The sequence below is a fragment of the Canis lupus genome, chromosome 27 (genome assembly GCF_011100685.1).
Source record: "Canis lupus familiaris isolate Mischka breed German Shepherd chromosome 27, alternate assembly UU_Cfam_GSD_1.0, whole genome shotgun sequence".
NCBI lineage: Eukaryota > Metazoa > Chordata > Mammalia > Carnivora > Canidae > Canis > Canis lupus.
The window spans coordinates 8196112-8216350 of NC_049248.1; the positions used below are offsets into that span (position 1 = coordinate 8196112).

A 20239-nucleotide genomic window follows, 5' to 3' on the forward strand; every position below is an offset into this window, starting at 1 on the left:
GGCTAGTCAGAATGCTCAAGAAGCTCTCATGATCACTTGGACTGGACTCTGTGTGTCAGAGGAAGAGAAAGAGAGTAGACTCTAGGGAATACAGGAGGGAGAGCACCTGAGAGAGAAATGAGAGTCCCAAGTCCTCTCTCTTTGGTGAACCTGTTCTTGCCTCAGGCCCTATGTTTGACCTCTATCTCCATCCTCTTCCCTCAGAGGATGGCTTCTCTCACTATTCACTGACCGTCCATGGCTGTAGAATTGCCTTCCTCTACTGGCCTCTACTTGAAAGTGCCCGCCCAGTCAAGTTCCTCTGGAAGCTGGAGCAGGTAAGGCCAGTGCCAGGCTCCTGGGAGAGCTGGAAGGAAGGGACTGGTATTTTCTGGGTTGCTCTGTGCCCCTTGATGCTCCACTTTCAGTGCCTGACCTTTACCCCCAGGTTCTCTTGTTCTCCTTTTCAAGGCTGGTCTCCAACAGAAAGCACTCCAGGATTAAAAAGAAATTGGGAACACATTACTACTAACATCATACCTAACCAGCCATCTTTCACTCCTTGTTTTATTTCACCTTTTTCTTACTTAGAACTTTAACAGTACATATCCCTGACTCTCAAGCAGTTAGCATGTTTTAAGCCAGAAAGTAAGTAATTCTGAGGTATGCAGATTGGGTTTGGGTCTGGCCAGGGGAACTCACCAGCCATGAAATCTTCCTTGGTATGTTTAAATCTCAGTTTCTTGGCCTATTAAATGGGAATAATAGAAATTGTGTATATCAGGGTCATTGCGGGATTAAATGATGTGATAGACCTTATAAATCAGAAGGAATGTTGACTCTTAATACTAATCTCTGTGATTATGAAGGATAAATAAAATCAGACCGAAAAAAAAAAAGGAGTAAAATCCTCTCTTGAGCTGATAGATGCAGCCTGTGCTTTGTGCTTTATTCCTTTTCTAAGCTGACCACAAGGACTGGTGGGGACTAATTTGAGTTCTCATCTCCTTTTATTTTTCTTACAAACCCCAGTAGAGTGTGGAGTAAGCAGACAGCTGAAAAAAGGCAGGAAGTGGAAGAAAGAGAAAGGGAAAGGAAGAGTCTAGAAAATCCACAAATTGGATAATTGAGGACTGTCTACAAAAGCTTTCAATTTCTGTGGCACTTTTTAAAAGACACAGTCCGCCATTTGCTGCTTCTTGATCTTTCCCCTTTGTTGCTAACATTAGCAACATTACTCTGCTTTCCTTTTATTTCCCCTTATTTATTCAATAAATATTTGTTAAATATCAAGTAAGGCTCTCCCGTTCTTAGTTCTTAGTTCTGAGGATACAATGGAATATAAGATGGTACAAAGTCTTTGGCTTCTTTGAGCTTACATTTTAGTTGGAGAGGTAGATTTTTTAAAAGTAAGGCGTCATCTACAAATGGTAAATTGTAATAAATTCTCTGAAAGAACAAGCAGAAGATTGAAATAAAGAATGGGAGAAGGCAAAGAGAGGGGAATTCACCTGAGATCAGATGTTCAGAGAAGGCCTGATTGAGGTGAAATTTAAGTTTTGTTCTAAAGGATAAGAAATAGGTGAGAAGAAAGTGTTTTAGGCAGAGGGAAGAGCTGATGCAAATGCCCTGAGGCAGGAAAGTGCTCAGCAAGCATGAGAAGGCCAGTGGGATTAGCATACAGTGAACAAGGGGGAAAGACTGGGCATGAGGTTGGAGAGATGGGTAGTGATCCGGTTATACAGTGGACTTTGTCAGCTGACATTTGTTTAGATATTGTCCTATGAAGGCAGCCTTTTGAAGGGTTTAAAGCAGGGAAGTGATCTGATCAGATTTACATTTTAAGACATTACTTTTGGCAACTATGGGAGGAATGTATTGAAGAGACATAAAAACATAAGGACCCAGACAAGGCTGTTGCCACAGTAAAGATTGAGGACTTGACTGATACATGACAATGTAGAGAACTGCACAGAAACCCACAGCTTTTAGCTCTGTTTGGACCTAGGATCGACAATACTACTGATGGATTGGATGTGGAAGGTGAGGGAAAGGGAAGGATCAAAGGTATCCTGTAGGTCATCCATTTGAACAACTAGATGACAGTGGAGTGTTTATGCTGACCCAGGGAAAAGTGAGGAGATTGAGAAGGAATGTGGACTTCCACCTTACACACGTTAAATTTGAGATACTTGTGAGACCTCCAAGTGGAGAGACCAGCATTCAAAGGAGAGCTGTGGGGTGGAGATGTAGATTTTGGAGTTACAGGCATGAATGCGGCATCTGAACCAACAGGAACAGATTAGGTAACTCCTAGGAAGAGTGTGTAGAAAGAAAAGGGAAAAGGGTCTAGATTGAATCTTAAGATATTCCAGCACTTAGAAGCTGATAAGGCAGAGAACTTTCTACCTCTGATTCCTTTGACTATCCTCCAACCCCATCTTGACTGACCCTAGGAGAAACTCCGTGGGGAGCCTCTTTGTTTTACTGTTGGGTTACACACTTCTCTAGACCTTCCAGTGCCATACATACATACATACATTTTGGGGGGAAACTTATTCACAAAATAGTGTGTTAGTCCTCCTAGGAATGTTTATAGTTTTTAGAGATTTCCCTGAAGAATGGAACTTTAGGTACTTACCTGGTTGGTGCCTGATAGATTTGGGGCAGGGATGTTATTTTTTGAGTTGGGTAGGCAGCAATTCACTAGTAAGTCCTGCTGATACACCTGGGAATATGAGGGACTGTATCCTGTCTCCCAGGAGAAGGGGCAGTACCTTATGTGGGTTCTTGCCCTTGTACTGCCTCCCAGGTCTGTGATGATGAGTGGCACCACTATGCTTTGAACCTGGAGTTCCCCACAGTCACGCTTTATGCTGATGGCATCTCATTTGACCCTGCTCTCATTCATGACAATGGTCTCATCCACCCACCCCGAAGGGAACCTGCTCTCATGATTGGAGCCTGCTGGACTGGTAAGTCCCCTTGAGCTTCTCAGTGAAGACGCTGAAGGTTGGAGCCCATAGTGTCTTAAGATTGGTAAAGGAGTAAGAGCAGCTTGACTTCATGCATCACCCTGCAGTTGGGCGGGGTGACTCAGAAAGCTCTCCAGTGGAGGAGACCATGGTCCTCCCCTTAGCCCCTCACCCATCTGCAACTCTATTCAACTAGCTATCACCTCAGAGTGAGAATCTCTCTTTCTGTAACTTTGGCCAGTGCCCACATTGTTCCATCAAAGGGATGATTTTCATAGTACATTTCCCTGCTGGAGGTTGGTAGTACTTCAGAGAGTCATCAGTCTTCCTTAAGCTATTTTTTTCCTTCTGGGAGCCTGCACACACACACACACACACACACACACACACACACAGAGAGAGAGAGAGAGAGAGAGAGAGAGAGAGAGAGACTTCTAATGTTGGTCTCTAACAGAGGCCAGAGAGATTGAGATGTGACATTGGTGGACAGGTTATTCCTACACAGGAGGGGACAGAGCAGAGAAGACCTCTTCTTCCTCCCTGCCAATCTGTCCCCACAACCCTAAACTCATTGCCACTTTTTTTCTTCCAGAGGAGAAGAACAAAGAGAAGGAAAAGGGAGGAGACAACAATACAGACACTACACAAGGTACTCTGTGCATAAGAACTGGAGACCAGAGAGCTCTCACCCTAACTCTCTGTGCTGTGCTCCCGATTCCATTCCAACCCCAAATCCCAGCCAGCCTGGTAGTTACTGCTGCCCACACCACCAGGAGGCAGAGCCTCCAAGAACTACTGCTGCAAGGCAGGGCTCCCTTGGAGAGGTAAGGCCAGATGGAGCTTGGTGGAATCCTGGGTGTCCCTTCCTGCCCACAGAAGGGAATGGAGGAATTCTCTTAATGGCTTTCCAAGACCACGATCCACTGGATGGTGGGAAGCAGGAGGTGGTCCCATGTAAGGAGATCTGGGCATCTGTGAAGCTCCACACCTCCCCCTGGGTCCCCATGCATGCCCTGTGACCATGACTTCTCGCCTTCCCCTCCTATTCCTCCACCTGCTCCTCTTTCCGCCCTTTGGTCCCACTCTCATCTTTCCCTTTCTCCCTCTCTTGGGGGCCTTTCTCATTTCCGTTGCTTCTGTTTTTCACTTTTGTCCTCTCCTTGGATTTACTCCCTCTTCAGGCTTCCTTTCTGCTTTCTTCAGTCTCCCTTAGCTTCACTTCCTGATCTCTTCTTTCCTTTTTCATGTCCATATTTCTCTTACTCACGCTCTTCTTCCAGGCTTCTGCCTTTTCCCTCTGCCCCTTTCCTGTTCCAGACGCCTCTCCCCTCACCCACTCTCACCTCCTGTCTGCCCCTGTGTTCCTCCCCTAGGAGACCCCTTGCCGATCCACCACTACTTCCACGGCTACCTGGCTGGTTTCAGCGTGCGGTCAGGCCGCCTGGAGAGCCGCGAGGTCATCGAGTGCCTCTATGCATGTCGGGAGGGGCTGGACTATAGGGATTTCGAGAGCCTGGGCAAAGGCATGAAGGTATAGCCCCTTCCTCTAGCCCTGTCCTTCCGAGCATGCCCCCTGCCCCCGATCCCTGCCCACCTTTCTACCTCTGCTCCCTTCCTGTCCTGCCTCCTGGTCCTGCTCTCAGCTGTCTGTGTCTGGGGCCCAGGTCCACGTGAATCCCTCGCAGTCCCTGCTCACCCTGGAGGGGGATGATGTGGAGACCTTCAACCATGCCCTGCAGCATGTGGCTTACATGAACACTCTGCGCTTTGCCACGCCTGGCGTCAGGCCCCTGCGCCTCACCACTGCCGTCAAGTGAGTGTTGGGTGGGGTGGGCAAATCACAGAGGAGACTCAGGCAGTGTCAGAACTCTTGAGCCTTAGAGGTCATCCAGGGCTATGCACACCTCCCTCCCTCTATGGATGAGGAGATTGGGCCCCCAGAGACAACTGACCTGCTCAGCTGACATAACAATGTTTCTAGAAGAGCCTGGACTCAACTCAGGTTTATTTTATTTTATTTTTTAAAGATTTTATTTATTTATTCATAGACACAGAGAGAGAGAGAGAGGCAGAGACATAGGCAGAGGGAGAAGCAGGCTCCACGCAGGGAGCCCGATGTGGGACTTGATCCCGGGTCTCCAGGATCACACCCCAGGCTGCAGGCGGCGCCAAACCGCTGCGCCACCGGGGCTGCCCTCAACTCAGGTTTTTTTTTTTTTTTTTTTTTAAAGATTTTATTTATTTATTCATGTGTGTGTGAGAGAGAGAGAGAGAGAGAGGGGCTGAGACACAGGCAGAGGGAGAAGCAGGCTCCATGCAGTGAGCCCGATGTGGGATTCGATCCTGGGTCTCCAGGATCACGCCCTGGGCTGAAGGCAGGCGCTTAACCGCTGAACCACCCAGGGATCCCTCAACTCAGGTTTAAACAATGAATTTGTTACTCTTTCTGCCAACCACCCCAGCCTCTTTCTGCCAACCACCCCAGCTCCCAGGGCTTTGGGGTTTTAATTTTCTTTATGCCTCTATGCTGATATGTAAAGTGGGACAGACAGGGTACTGGACTGGGAGCTGGGAGATCTGACATTAATTCTGACTCAATGCTAATTGCCTGGATGATCTTGAGCAAATAGCTCTAGTTTCACCTATTTTAGTCTTGATTCATCAAGCTCTTGCAAGTTCAAATAGGATGATCTAAATCTGGGTGTTGGTAACCTCTGGCCCAAGGGCCAAATCTGGCCTGCTGTCTGTTTTTGTAAATAAAGTTTTATTAGAACACAGCCATTCCCATTCATTTGCTTATTATTTATCTCACTATGATGGCAGAGCTGAGTAGTTGGGACAGATCTGTATGGCCCAAAAAGCCAAAAATATTTATCATCTGGCCCTTCACAGAAAGTTTGCTGATCTATGAATTCTAAGTAAATAATTTTAATTCTTTAAAGGAAAAATTGTACATTGTTTCAAAGTTTAAGTATGTTAGGTGTTTAAAAATACAGATTAATTGAGAGGTAATGAAACCATAATAGTTATGGACATAGTCTATTACTGACTAGCTTTTCATATTGAGCAAATGCTATAAAGCAGGGATAACAGTAGACTCTAACTCACAGAACTGTCATGAGAGCTAAATGATACAACCCAGATCAACTGCCTAGCAGAGTGCCTATTCCACCAAAGTTGGCTGTTATATGCAGGCATTTTCACCCCCAAAATGTTTGTGGGGCAGTTTTTAGGAGATACTGCCATCTAGTGGGCGGATTAACACAATGTAGGAGTCAGGATTCCTGAACAAGCATTCCCTTCTTCCCTACTCTGCCTCAGTTTCTCCATAAGCAATATGAAGATAAATATCTCTGGCTTGTCCCTCTCCTAGGAAGGGTGGGTTTAGAGAGGAGAGGACTCCGAGCCCTACAGAGTGACTGAGCATGATCATTAGGTCTTACAGTCAGAGCTCTGGAAGGCAGGGGCAGCAGCTTTTGGGAATCATGCTTCTGGCCTGTGCTGTGGTCACGGTGTGGAGCTGAAGGCCACAGGTAGCTGGGGTCACGTGGGCACAGACCAGAGCTGTGTGCCTCCCCACCATGTTCTAGTGGGAGCTCTAGATGTTTGTTTGTTTTTAAAATTTATTTATTCATGAGAGACAGAGAGAGGCAGAGACATAGGCAGAGGGAGAAGCAGGCTCCCTGCAGGAAGCCCGATGTGGGACTTGATCCCAGGACCCCAGGATCACGACCTGAGGCAAAGGCAGACGCTCAACTGCTGAGCTACCTATGTGTCCCTAACTCTATGGGCAGTCATGTTTAAAGGCAGTTAAAAGGCAGTTATGTAGAATTTAACCCACCTGAGACCAAGAAATTGCCTCATCCCCTGCACTAGGCTCAGGAGCCTTATAAGAAGGGAAAATGCTGTTTTTTAATTTATGGTGGAGCTCTGCTGGGTGTGGGGGTGTCCCACAGTAGGAGGAGTTGACATCCTCTTTGTTGAGGGACTCACCTGAATTCCTCCTACCTCTTTCATGCTTAGGGGAGAGGCTTATACAAGGGGTGGGAACTGACTTGTGGTCAGGGCTAACCTAATATTTCCTTGAGGTCATTGGAGAAAATAGAGAGAGGTGTGCAAGAGGGAGGGACAGGTACCTAACAGTACCTCGCTTCCTCTGATACGTATCCTTGCCCTAGTCCACATGGCTTCCCCAGTTTCCAGCATTCAGTTCATGGGGCTCTGTCCATTTAGAGCCAGATGTATGCAAGTATTTGGTCAATGCAGATTTTCCCTAAGGTTCTTTCCTCCTCTTTCTTGGAAAGCCCATCTAGTCTGTGGCATTAACCCTTGAACAAATGGCTACCACATCTTTTTGTTTAACTTTGTCCTTTTCCCAAAGCCCTTGAATTTCTACCTCCTTGATATAACTTCTATCTAGTTCTGCCGGACAGGCTGAAGGTGAAATAATGACCTTTGATACCCAAACTAGCCCCTCCCCCATGAATTCTCTATTTCTGTGATGGTGTCTCTGACCTTGCAATCACTCAGGCTTAAAACCTCTGAGTCATCTTGGGTTTCTTTTTTTTTTTTTCTTTTTTCATCTTGGGTTTCTCCCTGTCTATCCTCCATACCCCATCAGTTGCCAGTTTACCCTGATCCTGCTTGTGCCAGGTATTGGGAATCTGTCTCCATTTTCCCCATTTCTGCTGTTATGACTCCAAGTCCCAGCTCTGATTATCTCTTACCTAGCCTATTGCTATAACCTCCTAACGAGTTGACCCATCTCTGGTATTCTGACTTCAGTTCACCCTCCACTGGAGGCTAGGTTAGTGGTTATGTCAGAATTTTCATCCTCATATTCCCTGATGTAGAGGATATCAATGGCCTCCTCTTGGCTAGTGTTCAACAATTGTACTCAAGGTCCTCAACCATCTGACCTCAGCTTTCCTGCCTCATGTTCCTCTATTCCCCTTGGTATGCTCCTCACCATCCACTCTAGGGTCTGCCTTCTGCCTCCAGGGAGTCCCTCCAAGGCAGCTCAGTTGCTACTTCTTTTGACTATTCCTTGCTAAATGCCCCATACCCATCCTAGCCAGAAATAACCTCTGCCTCTCTAAACTCTCATGGGTTTTTGTTTGTTCCACTTACATGATGATGACCATGTTTGACATTGTTTTCTAGTTGTGTGTCATATCTAAGCTCTTGGCCAGACCATTAGTGCCTTTGGGTCAGGGCTGGCCTCCTATGGCTCTTTGGGTCGCCTTTGGATTGCTCACTGCAATGGGGGGGTCTCTTGGAGCCTGTGCTTTTAGGTCAGCTGAAGTTATTTTCCAAGAAGCTTTGATCTGGGCCTCTTGGAATGACCATGTGGATTCTTAGGCCCCACTCCTTGTGGTGCAGGAACTCAGCAGGTTGTGGACATTGGTAACCTCAGAGGCTCTGAGTTCATCGTATTTGCTGAGGTTACCTATTTCCCTTTTGGCTCCCATGGTCAAGCTGGCCATACTCAGTAACACTCTCAGCACAAGTGTATGGACCATAGGCCTTGTTTTTGAGTTATCCAACTCCCTTGTGAAGGCTGCTTGTTCAAGGGATACTTCTTTATAAATAAGTCTGACAAACCCGGGCCCCAAATAGTGGTTGTGGTTCAGTGGAAAGAATGACCTAAGAATAAGAAGAATGGGTTTAAGACTTGACTCTGACACTTATTTCTTGGGTGACCAAGATGCTTGGTCATCTTTGGCTTCTAATCCCGAGTCCACAGCATTCAAATAAAGTTGGATGAAATGATATGTGCAAATGCTTCAGAAACCAGCAAATGTGATGAGAAAGTAAGGTGTCATTCCTATTGATTGGTAAAAGAGGGGGCTGGAGGTGGTCCTGGGAACACCTTTCAGAGCAGCTGTGCTGTGGGTTGATTGGCCTGGCTGAGCGCTTTAGGGAGCCTCTTCTGGTGCCAAGGTCAGAGAGGCTTTGTGGGACCATGGATGCAGGTCATAGTAGCTCACCTGCCAAGGTAGGGTTCTCCGATATTGGAGGGAATGAATACAAGACACACCACAAAGGAGGAAATCCTTGGATAGGATCCCCTACTGTATCCCTCCCCTCCACTTTTGTTGTTGAATATTTTTTGGCATGTATCTGCCAGGTATTTTACTGAACCCACTTCTTAATTTAAATCTCCTGAATAAAGAACTGTGTATGCTTAAACATTTTTGTAGATTCAGTTTGCAGAATGAAGTTTTGATAGATGTCCCATAATCTTGGATTAGGGCACTAATGATGTGCTCACCTTTGCAGGTCAGAGTTGCTTGATCTGTCCCCGGCCCTTTCCCACAGTGGCATCCTCCCAGGAAAGGCTATCTCCCCTCCAGCTTTACTACGGAGGGAGAGTGGTGCTGCTGCAGAGATACTCTCTCTTTCTTCCCTTCCCCCTCCCCAACATGGGGCACTTTCCTGTAGAGCTGCAGGTCTAGAGGGATGGAACAGAGTATGGATTGGAAGGGAGGAGATATTGGGATCACAAGCTGCCTCTCTCCCCTCTTGTCATATAGGTGCTTCAGTGAAGAATCCTGTGTCTCCATCCCCGAAGTGGAGGGCTACGTGGTGGTTCTTCAGCCTGATGCCCCCCAGATCCTCCTGAGTGGCACTGCTCATTTTGCCCGCCCAGCTGTGGACTTTGAAGGACCTGAGGGGATCCCTTTGTTCCCTGATCTTCAAATCACTTGTTCCATTTCTCACCAGGTGGAAGCCAAAAAGGATGAGAGTTGGCAGGGCACAGGTAAGGATGACTCCAGGGAGTGATGTCATCCTGAGAAGCAAGAAGCAGCCCATGTCTGGAACCAGAGGGTGGGGGTGGAAAAATCAGGCTAGAAATGCAAGTGACTTCATCCTGCATTTGCTTGCTTAGAACCATTTACATTAGAACATGGAGCCAAAAGGAGACCTGTGAGTGTGAAGAAAGTATTGGGTAATGACATTTTTTAAAATGATGCTGACTGCTCTCAGGGAATGAGTCTGGAGGGGAAGAATGGCCGTGAGGTGGGCCCTTTGGCTGTGACCCAGATCTGACTGTCTCTCATCCAGTGACAGATACACGCATGTCAGATGAGATTGTGCACAACCTGGATGGCTGTGAGATTTCTCTGGTGGGTGACGACCTAGACCCTGAGCGGGAAAGCTTGCTCCTGGACATGGCATCCTTGCAGCAGCGAGGGCTGGAGCTCACCAACACGTCTGCCTACCTCACCATTGCCGGTCAGTGGGGACTGAGAGCCTGTCTTCTTTTTCTGTGAGTGCCCCTTCCCATAATCAAGTCTCTGGGAATTCCAGAGTGTCCTCCTTCCAGGCCAAGTGCCATCTTGCTCCTTCCCAGCTTGGAAGCTCCTTTGGCTTCCAGATTGCCCCTAGAGGAGGTGTGCTGGGGTTTAGGCTCCCGAGTGGTTCTTTTTTTTTTTTTTTTAAGATTTTATTTATTTATTCATGAAACACACACACACACACACACACACAGAGGCATAGACATAGGCAGACGGAGAAGCAGGCTCCATGCAGGGAGCTGGTTTTGGGACTCAATCCCGGGTCTCCAGGATTACGTCCTGGGCTGAAGGCAGGCGCTAAACCGCTGAGCCACCCAGGCGTCCCCTGAGTGGTTCTTTCTCCTTGCTTTTCTCTACACCCTGGCTCCTCTCTGTTCCTGGTTCCACTCCTCCTGTGGCTCAGTCTTCTCTGATGGGCTTCCAATCCTCTAGGTATTTGGTCCTAGCTGTCCTCTCATGTCTTCCACCTCTCTGATGTCCCGTACACACCAGAGATTTAATTCACATACTCATACCTTAATGAATAGTGGTAATGACTTGGTAGCTTCCAAAGGAAGCCTGCTGTTCTCTGAAGGCTCCTCCATAAAGGAGGATGGGAGAAGATGGTCATAACTAGTTCCCTCCTATTTCCTTTTTCTTCTAGAGCCTCGCCAAGGACTTCTGTATTTTTTACTCTCTCCATTTCCCTCCAGATTGTCTCCTCCCTCTGTCTTGCATGGTGTCCTTATTGCCTTCTCTTCAGCCCTACCCAGAAGCCACAGAGTTTTTAGAGAAGAGCAGAGCAGGAAATGGACCCCAGTCACTCTACCCCAGTCAGAGCCGTGCTGGGGGTGGAGGGGTACATCTCTTGGGGGAACTCTGATCATACCTCTGCTGAGGGGGTGGGACTGACCCATGCTGTGGCTATGTGTGCTATCAGCTGATGGGAGTCTGAGAGAGAGGGTTCTGCCTGGATTTTTTGCTGGCTCCTGCCCTGAGCTGCTTCCTCCTCCTGCAGGGGTGGAGAGCATCACTGTGTACGAAGAGATCCTGAGGCAGGCTCATTATCGGCTGCGACATGGAGCTGCCCTCTATGCCAGGAAATTCCGACTGTCCTGCTCAGAAATGAACGGTCGTTACTCCAGCAATGAATTCATCGTGGAGGTATTTAGGGAATCTCCTTTCCTCTACAGCTGTCCCGCTGTCGAGGAGCCCCGGTGGAGCAGACTGAGAGACGTAGTTGGTGGGAGTGGACATTGCACAGAGGAGCCTAGGACCTGGCAGTAGCAGAGGAGATGCCATGGGGCTGGGTTAGCAGATGGGCTCTAGTGAAGTGGAGGAGGACCTGCAGAGAAGCGGGTGTCCACTGAGCTCTTCCTCCCCAGGTCAACGTTCTGCACAGCATGAACCGGGTGGCCCACCCCAGCCACATGCTCAGCTCACAGCAGTTCCTGCACCGTGGGCATCAGCCTCCCCCTGAGATGGCTGGACACAGCCTGGCCAGCTCCCACCGAAACTCCAGTACGTAAGACCTCATGGGGCCAGGCAGGGTGGGGGTCAGGGTGGTGGTGGCGAGGAGCAGGCTGGGCACAGGCATCCTCTCCTCCACCCTGGGAAGGGAGGCAGCTAGTGGAGCTATGGTTCTGTTTCCTGTGCTACCTGACTTAACTGACCACTGTTCCAATCCCTGTAACCCCTGGACCATTAACTTTCTGTCATGAAGAATATGAGCCTGTGTCATTCATTGAGGGGGGGGGGACGCTCATGCCCGGAATCATAAAGTCAGTGGGGGGTTTAGGCCTCTTTGTTGTTCTGCTGCCCTCCCCCAGCAATATCAAATTAGCCTTGGACCTAGGGATCCTCTTTAGTGAAGCCATCAAGTATTTATGAAGCACTTGCTATGTACTAGTACAGTCCTAAAGTGCTGTTAGGGACATAAAAGAATTATATGATAGATTCAGTCTCTATCCTCAAGGAGAAAGTTGGTGTTATTACATGTTATTACATGTATTATGTGCTATCTATAAAGTCACAAGTCTTTCTAAAATAAAGCGTGCAGCAAGGCAAAGTATTAAATCCAGATGGACAGCTGCCCTTCTGACCAATTTTTTTCCCTGACCATGGACCTTTACCAGTGATGCAGGGTTTAGTTCCCAATTTATGAGCTGCTTAATTATAGACAAACTAGAAATTACTAGTATAAAGAAGAAAAACCAGTCATAATTCATCGCAGAGAGGAAGCCATTATTGGCGTTCCAGTTTTTTTCTATGCCTTTTTTTTTTAAATATATAGTTGGCATCAAACTATTTTGTAACCTGGTATTTACACCTAATATTTTAAGAGGAGTTTTTTCCCGTTATTAAAAACTGCAAAATGATCCTGATGATGCTGAAAATGATTTTTGGAAAACCTTTTAGAATTGCTTTTAAAGTCAATTTATGTGATACATTTATTTTTATTACTTTTTAAGCTACACCTTGCTTTTGACCCATTTCAGTATTACCCAGTTTTGTCAGCCACTTTTGTCTGAGTTGGCTTTGGATATCATTTGAAGTTTTTTTTTTTTAAGATTTTATTTATTTATTCATGAGAGACACATACAGAGAGAGAGAGAGGCAGAGACACAAGCAGAGGGAGAAGCAAGCTCCATGCAGGGAGCCTGACGTGGGACTCGATCCTGGGTCTCCAGGATCAGGCCCTGGGCTGAAGGCAGTGCTAAACCACTGAGCCCCCCGTGCTGCCCTCATTTGAAGTTTTTAAACATACAACCCACTCTCAGAGGGCCCAGATTTGTCACTTTTGAAAAAAGTCAAAGGGTGTATTATAGGCTCTGAAGGCAATTTCCTAAGGAATTCTGAAAAATACTTTCTTGGAAGAAGTCCATGGTCTCCAAACATGACCTTGAAAGTCACAGAGTTCATATCAATACATTTAATAAGAAAAATAGTGAACACATAGATGTGTGTACCAGGTACCTTGCTCATGGGCTTTTATACATATTAACTCATTTAGTAATTACGAACAACAAATGAAATAAGTACTAGAATTATCCCCTTTAAAGGTAAGGGAACGGAAGTCCAGAGAGGCTAAGCACTTTATCCAAGATCACACAGCTAGAAAGAGATAAGAGCCAGGATTCAGATCCAGGCAGCAGGATTTCAGAGCCATACCTTATCCACAGCTATGTTTGATGTTTGCTTGCTTGCTTCTTCTCTTGTCTTCTCTCCTCTCCTTTCTTCTTTTTTTCTTTCCCTCCTCCTCCCGTTCTCTCTTTCTTCTTTCTTTCTCTCATTATTTTATAGTTGCATCTAATTTGGGGGAGCTCCTGAGGGCTTCCTAGGGCTTTTTTGGCTGAGGTTAGCTCCCTGGTACTCCCAGGGAATCCATCTGGTTTCCTCCCCTTAAGTGGTGGCCATCACTAGAGAGTTCCCTTTCCCTGGAACTGGTACCCTTTTTCCTTGTTGTCTCTAGAAACAATTGCAGGAGTCTCTCAGTGTTTTACTCACTATGGCAAAACAGTTGGAGGTAGGGGTGGAGGAAGTAAGGATGTAGGGGTGAAGAGGGAGAGCATAATGCATAACCAAGTTGCAAAGCTTCATAGAAACGTCACACAATCTTTAGAGACCTGTGAGCAAGCTAAATCCATTTTTGTTAAAAAGGTCCCTTGGGCCAGCTCCCCCCTGCCCCCCTGGCAGCTCCCCATGACTCCCTAGCTCTTTCTCCAGTTCTTTCCTTGGGAATCATCCCACTCAACCTCATCTGGGTTGGATACTGGGTTCTACTACTTAGGTTAGGCTCAAAGTAGATCCGGATTGGCATTGCTGCTGGGCCTTGTGAGATTCTCAAGCCTTATTTTCTCTGATATGAGGTTCCTGGGGAGGGAATCACTGTTGTAACCACCCCAGAGCTTCGAGCCCTGAGCAGCCAGCTGCCCCACACTGGCTGGCCTGGCAGTCTTATTTTCTCACCCCTCATTCCCAGAAGCTGCCTGGGAGTGCTCCGGGGTGTGTGAAGGTTGCCTTTGCTTCACCTCCTCAGAGTGAAACCCAGCCTCCCCATCTACTGTTCTGAGCTGATGTCCACACCAACCTAACTTCTCTCTGTGATTTCAATTGAGAGAGGCAGCCTGCTTTTACTTTTTCTCTTATTTTGGCCTGAGTAGGATGCAGGGTTCATGGTTCACCAAAGGGATTGGTGATTGACAGCTCCTGAGCATACCAGAAGATCCACTTCATAAAACCTGTTCCCTATGCCTTCTCTATTTGCAGTGTTCCTTCCTTTCACCTCCCAACTGTCTAGGAACCCTCCCAACTGCAAGTGTAGTGTTACAGAGTTATGGCTTTGCAATTTCAATTTGCTCTAACCAGGGAGAAACTGAAGGAGGCCACATCCCCTCCAATGGGATAGGGAGTTCATTTCTCTGAAGCGCCTAAGGGTGCCAGAAAGGAGAGATCAGTGTGAATTGGGACAGTCAGGGAAGGTTTCATGGCCCAGGTAGAGTTTGAGCTTGGACCTTGAAGGGTAGACGAGATTTTAGATGAGCGTGAGAGAGAATGAGAATTTGAGCATGGGGCGTAGGCAGTGGCTTGGGGTGTTCATGGCTAGGGAGAAGAAGGTTGTCTCAGAAGGGTGTGGTGAGAGATGAAGGCAATATTTATCTAGTCATCCTGAATTTTGATACACATAAGAATCAGCTCGGGAGCTGTAAAAACACTTGGTTCCTAGGTTACTTTATGCCCCATACCAGTTAAATCAGAATGGAGGTAGGAGCCAGGCATCAGTGGTTTTTAAAGATCCCCAAGTGATTCTAACATGCAGCCAAGTTTGGGAATGGCTTCCCTACTTTGTTTCCTACAAGTATCTGAAGCTTTGCAAGAAGATCTACAATGAAATAGGGTAAGCATAGGGGTGCTTAGGTGGCTCAGTTGGTTAATCGTCTGCCTTTGGCTCAAGTCATGATCCCAGAGTCCTGGGATTGAGCCCCGCATCGGGCTCCCTGATCAGTGAGGAGTCTGCTTTTCCCTCTGTCCCTCCCTTGTTCATTCTCTCTTTCTCTGTCTCTCTCTCTCTCCCTCAAATAAACAAATAAAATCTTAAAAAAAAAGAAATAGGGTAAGCATAGAGGCACCTGGGTGGCTTAGTTGGTTAAGTGTCTGACTCTTGATCTCAGCTCAGGGCTCAGGCCTTGATTGCAGGGCCATAAGTTCAAGCCCCACACTGGGTGCTGGATATGGAGCCTAAGTTTAAATAAAAGGTGGGGGGAATAGGGAAAACATAGAAAATGAACTAGGGAGTGTGTGTGGTGGGGAGGGATAATAAGAATAAGATGCAGGCAGGGAATAAAGTCTATTCACAAAATACATACCCTGAGATACTTGTGGTTGCTATAGTGGGCCAGAATTTGGGCTCTGAGCTTCCTTGCAACTTAAGCAAGAGGAAACCTGAGTGGTTATGAAGTCATATGATAAGAGCCAGCCAGTATTTCAAGAGAAGTCCCACGACTGAGAGCAGAAAGAAATTTCTCCCAAGGCTCTTTAGAAAGGAGGCACCATGCAGGACTATCGCCAGGGCTTTCAACAGTGTCCTCACAACCAACTGAAACCAGAAGTTTCACAAGGGCTATTTGATAAAACACCCCTTCATGTTGGCTACTGCAGGTCATTCAAGGCCAGAATGAACTGCTTGGATCTAATGTAGCAAGAAAGGTTGATTGCCCTTTTCAAACTCTTGGTTTTTGTCAGTCACTAATTTAAAAACCCTGCCATCCTGCTAGCTTCTAGGCTCATTTTTAATTAACTATACTTGTTTGCCTGCAGATACATGGTTTGCATTTTGTCTGTCCTGAGGTCATTTCTTATTTCTGGCAATCAACTTGTCCTTTGCTTCACCGGGCTCGGGGCTCAGACGAACAAACGCATTTGATTAAGGCACAAACCAGAAACTTTAGCTTTTCATCATTGTGCTCCTAGAGCAAGTTTATCTGCAATGGCCTCCACTCTGAACAGGAAGAGCATCTCCATTCTAGAGCCTGAGCTTAACCACAGAGGTCATCTCTTGGCAGGGTTACTGCTCCTGGATCTTGCCCACTGACTTGGTGACCTGGGAAGGACCCTTCCCTTGCAGATGGTCAGAAAAAGCACCTCTGTCCCCTTCTCCTCTCCTCCTTCATCCCTAAGCAGTTGAGAAATGCTGAGCTAGCCAGGCCCATCTCTGCCCTAGAGCCAGTGCCCAGGTACCTGCCGGTCCTGTTTAGCAGAATCAGCTCTCATTGGCAAGTGGCCGCAAGTGAGCTATAGGTCAGGTCAGGATGGGGACCAACTTGGCAGAGGGCCATCAGGGTGGCCTCAGGGAGGTGTGAAGTTAGTGTGCCTGCTGAGGCAGGGCATTCTCCACACACTTGATTGGCCTTGGAGCTCATGGCAGTCTGCAGGTGCTGGTTGCTGGGGAGGAGGGGTATGCAACAGGCTGTGTGTGCTCCCATGCTGTATGCTTCTTTATATTCTGCTCTGTCTCTCAACATGTGAGTCTTCAAGGCTGTGAGTAAATTTGGGACCAGGAGGTGTATGTATGGGCTGTGTATATACCCTGCATACACATGATCATCCCTGAGTGACGGGACTGTCCAGATTCTGGGCTTCACGGAGCCTCTGTGGTTGGGTGAGGTTCTGTGCACAACAGTAAGCAGATGTGTGAACCCATGTTGGGTAGAGTGGCCCAGCTGCCTACGCGGGCCCTCAGCCTGGGGACACTTGTGTGGGGTCTCTACCTCCACTTGCTGTCTGTGGGGATGTGGGCTTTCCGGTCTTGGCTCCTCCTGCCTCCCCGGGTGCTGTATGTATGTGTGCGGGAGGCGGCCAGGGCCATGGTCACGGCTGCCTGTTCTGTGGCTCTCACAACCCACGTTTGGGCTGTTTACGTCTTCCTTCAGGGGCTTGCCTGGTGTGCCCAGCTGGCAGGGAGCTGGGTGACCCTGCACATATGGCTCTGCTGTGCCTTGCTGGAGACCCTCAGACGCATCCCTTTGCTCCAGCTGTGTGAGCAGGCTGCCTGGTGGCTGGTGCAGGCGGCTGTGTGGGCTGGCAGAGTCCTGACTCGGGTACGGGGTGTGGTAGCTCTTGTCCAGCTGTGTGCCCACACTTTCTTCCTGGGCGTATGCTTGTGTGCACACCTCTGCTTTGCCGCCATCAGCTCTGAGGTCCTTGTGAGAGTGCAGGCCCCTCTCTCTGTCTCACTGCCCTCCAGGGTCCGTGCTCCCCTGAGGCTCCGCGGCACAGTAAGGCTGCCGGGCCAGGGGTGCGACAGGGTCAAGGGGGAGGTGGGTCTACCTCAGAGGGAGATTTGGGAGGAGAAGAAGCCCCAGAGGTCCAGGAGCCCTGAGCCCATGGGGAGAAGGGCGGTGTCACAGAGCAGGAATGAGTGCAGTCCAGGTAGGTAAGTGAAGGGGCTGTGCCTTGCCCCTTGGATCTGTCCCCCAACCTTGGGTGTCAGCATCTCCTGGCTTCCAGGCCGGGCTTGGGGCCTGCCTCTCCTCTCATGATGCAGGAGGACATTCTCTCCTCTTTTACCATTAGGCCTGTGTGACTGCCTCTCTCCTTCCCCAGCTGGGCGCCAGGCACCTCTTCCCTAGGCTGAGTGGTCCCTGGGGAAGGCAGAGGCAGAATGACCCCGGTAGGCTCCAGTCCTGCCCTCTGTTGACTGAGAACAGCGCTACTCCTAATAGCCTTGGGCTGGGAGCTCTCCTCCCCTGCCCATGCCTCCCTTTGGACAGCTCCCTCCCTCTGTCTGTCTGTCCCTTTGGCCTTAGCAGCTCTTCTGCCCCCTTTCTTCCCTATCTCTTGCTCTTACAATAGGGCTCTATTTCTCCTCCGGCTTATACAGGGTATTCCCTCCTTCTGGGCCACGGAGGATCCTGTCTTCTCTTACTCCAGGACTTCCTCTTCCCCAGGGTGCCCCCCAGCCCCCACCCCCCTCTGTGTCACGTCCCTGTAGGTGTGCCTGGCCAAAATCTCCTCACTGCACACTCTCCCCGCAGTGGTCCCTAGCGCAGCGACTCTCATCATTGTGGTGTGCGTGGGTTTCCTGGTGCTCATGGTCATCTTGGGCCTCGTGCGCATCCACTCCCTTCACCGCCGCGTCTCAGGGGCCGGTGGGCCTCCAGAGGCCTCCAGTGACCCCAAGGACCCTGACCTCTTCTGGGATGACTCCGCGCTCACTATTATCGTGAATCCTATGGAGGTGAGTGGGCTTGGGAAGTGGGAAAGGGCAACATTCAGCTGGAGCATATGAATGGCCAGGCCTTGGGCAAAAAGCTCCAGTCTGAGCTGCCAGGCCTGGGAAGGAGAAAGGTGTGTGTGTGGGGGGGTGGTGGTGGAGGGGGAGTAAAAGGCCTGAGGAAGTGTGGCCCCCAAAGGCGAGGCTTTGGGGTGTGTGCAGACCACTGAGCCCTGTGCTTTCTGCTCCCTCCTCGTCCAGTCCTACCAGAATCGGCAGGCCTGTGTGGCGGGGGCTGCCGGAGGCCAGCAGGAAGATGAGGACAGCAGTGACTCAGAGGCAGCGGACTCCCCGAGCAGCAACGAGAGACGCATCATTGAGACCCCTCCGCACCGCTACTGATGCAACACCCCTCTCCGAACAGAGACTTCTGCCCTGGTGAGACAGAAGCACCCCCAGAAAAGAGACAAGGACACTCTGAGAGAAGAGACCAAGAGAAAGAGAGCTCTTCAGAATGAGTCATCCTTTAATCCCCAAATCCCAGTGGGTGCCCCCGCTGGGATCTGCCTCCCCCTGCCCCCAGCCCACCTCCCTCCTGTGCCTCTGGGCTCCTGTTCCCTAGAAGACTTTGGCTGCCTTCTCTGCACCCAGGGTGGCCCCTTAGTTTGGCCCGTGTCTCTGTCTCTCCCCCAGGGCCATGTGCTGGATGAGGGAGGTGGGGGTGTCACTGGCGGCCAGGGGTGGGATCGAAGGCGACCCTTCCCTACTCTCCTGTCCATGGAGGCCTTCCTTCCCTGGGGCTCCCTCAGCTGGGCCTTCATGGCTTCTCTTCTGTCCCCTCCTCTGTCTCTCTTTCCATTTCACTCCGGGGACCCCTGCTTCTTCACCTTGCCCACTCTCCTTCCTTTTCTGTCCTCTTTCCCCTCTTCTCCTTGCCTGAGGCCCTACAGCCCCTGCCCCTTCCTACACGACCTGGTTGTGGCTAGGTTGTGGGGATGGCAGGGGGAATGTGTGTGGGGGGGCCAGGTATTATATATAATGTATATTTTTTCATGTTGCTGTGAGCGCAACCCCTGTGTTCTGTGTGTAGCTCACAGCCTTGTGTGTGTGTGTGGCATCGTCATGTCCTGGGGTGGGGGTAGGGGGATGGGTGTGGTGAGGGAAGGGATGCACCCTAGGGTTTTCAAATAAAACAACAAGAAAAAGCTCTGTGAGCTGCATCCTCCCTGCCTGATCCTGTGTGGGTGCTGTGTAGGTGGCAGGCTCTCCAGTCTCAGGGTTGGTTTGGGTTTCTGAGCAGGGCTGAAGTGAGGGGACAGGGCCGTCAAAGAGCCCTCCTCGGGTAAATCTCCAGAATCCAGGCCACTGGGAATGAGATACTATTGTCCCCCCTGCCTTCTTCCTTTAGCACCACCTAGAAAGCATAGATGATTCAGGGAATGCCATGGATGCCTGGGCTTTGGGGGAAGACATTGCCAGCCCCTCCTCATCTCTTGGCTCTGTAGCTTCTAGCCCAGGAGTCCAGCGTGGAGAGGGCAGGTGACCCTACTATTTTTTTTTTTTTGACCCTACTATTTGTAACAAGAGACTGGGCTCTGGTTCATGTTCTCCAGGTAGTAAGGAACAGTAACAAGATGGGCTCGTTTCAGAAGAGGGAGCTGTATTGGGAGCATCCTTCTGGTGCCCTCCATGTCTTGGGAAATACCAGGGATCCACATCTTAATTCCTTTCTATCCAGTGAGGAGCTTGGAGCATCAGTGGTTCTTTGTGGTTCTCAGTAACACAGTTGGGAT

General features: G+C 49.1%; 1 protein-coding gene across 4 annotated transcripts in view; it reads left to right on the forward strand.

Annotated features, from left to right (window-relative positions):
- Positions 1–19671, forward strand: part of CLSTN3 (calsyntenin 3) — a 34316-nt gene extending 14645 nt beyond the window's left edge. For all 4 annotated transcript variants that reach the window (XM_038576669.1, XM_038576666.1, XM_038576668.1 and 1 more), the window contains 11 exons: positions 205–317; positions 2792–2954; positions 3547–3603; positions 4328–4485; positions 4619–4767; positions 9491–9717; positions 10023–10193; positions 11253–11398; positions 11620–11755; positions 18268–18470; positions 18708–19671. In XM_038576669.1, the coding sequence (XP_038432597.1) occupies positions 205–317; positions 2792–2954; positions 3547–3603; positions 4328–4485; positions 4619–4767; positions 9491–9717; positions 10023–10193; positions 11253–11398; positions 11620–11755; positions 18268–18470; positions 18708–18848 (1664 nt within the window). In that variant the 3' untranslated portion in view covers positions 18849–19671. The remainder of the gene's footprint in view (positions 1–204; positions 318–2791; positions 2955–3546; positions 3604–4327; positions 4486–4618; positions 4768–9490; positions 9718–10022; positions 10194–11252; positions 11399–11619; positions 11756–18267; positions 18471–18707) is intronic.
- The last annotated feature ends 568 nt before the right edge of the window (positions 19672–20239 follow it).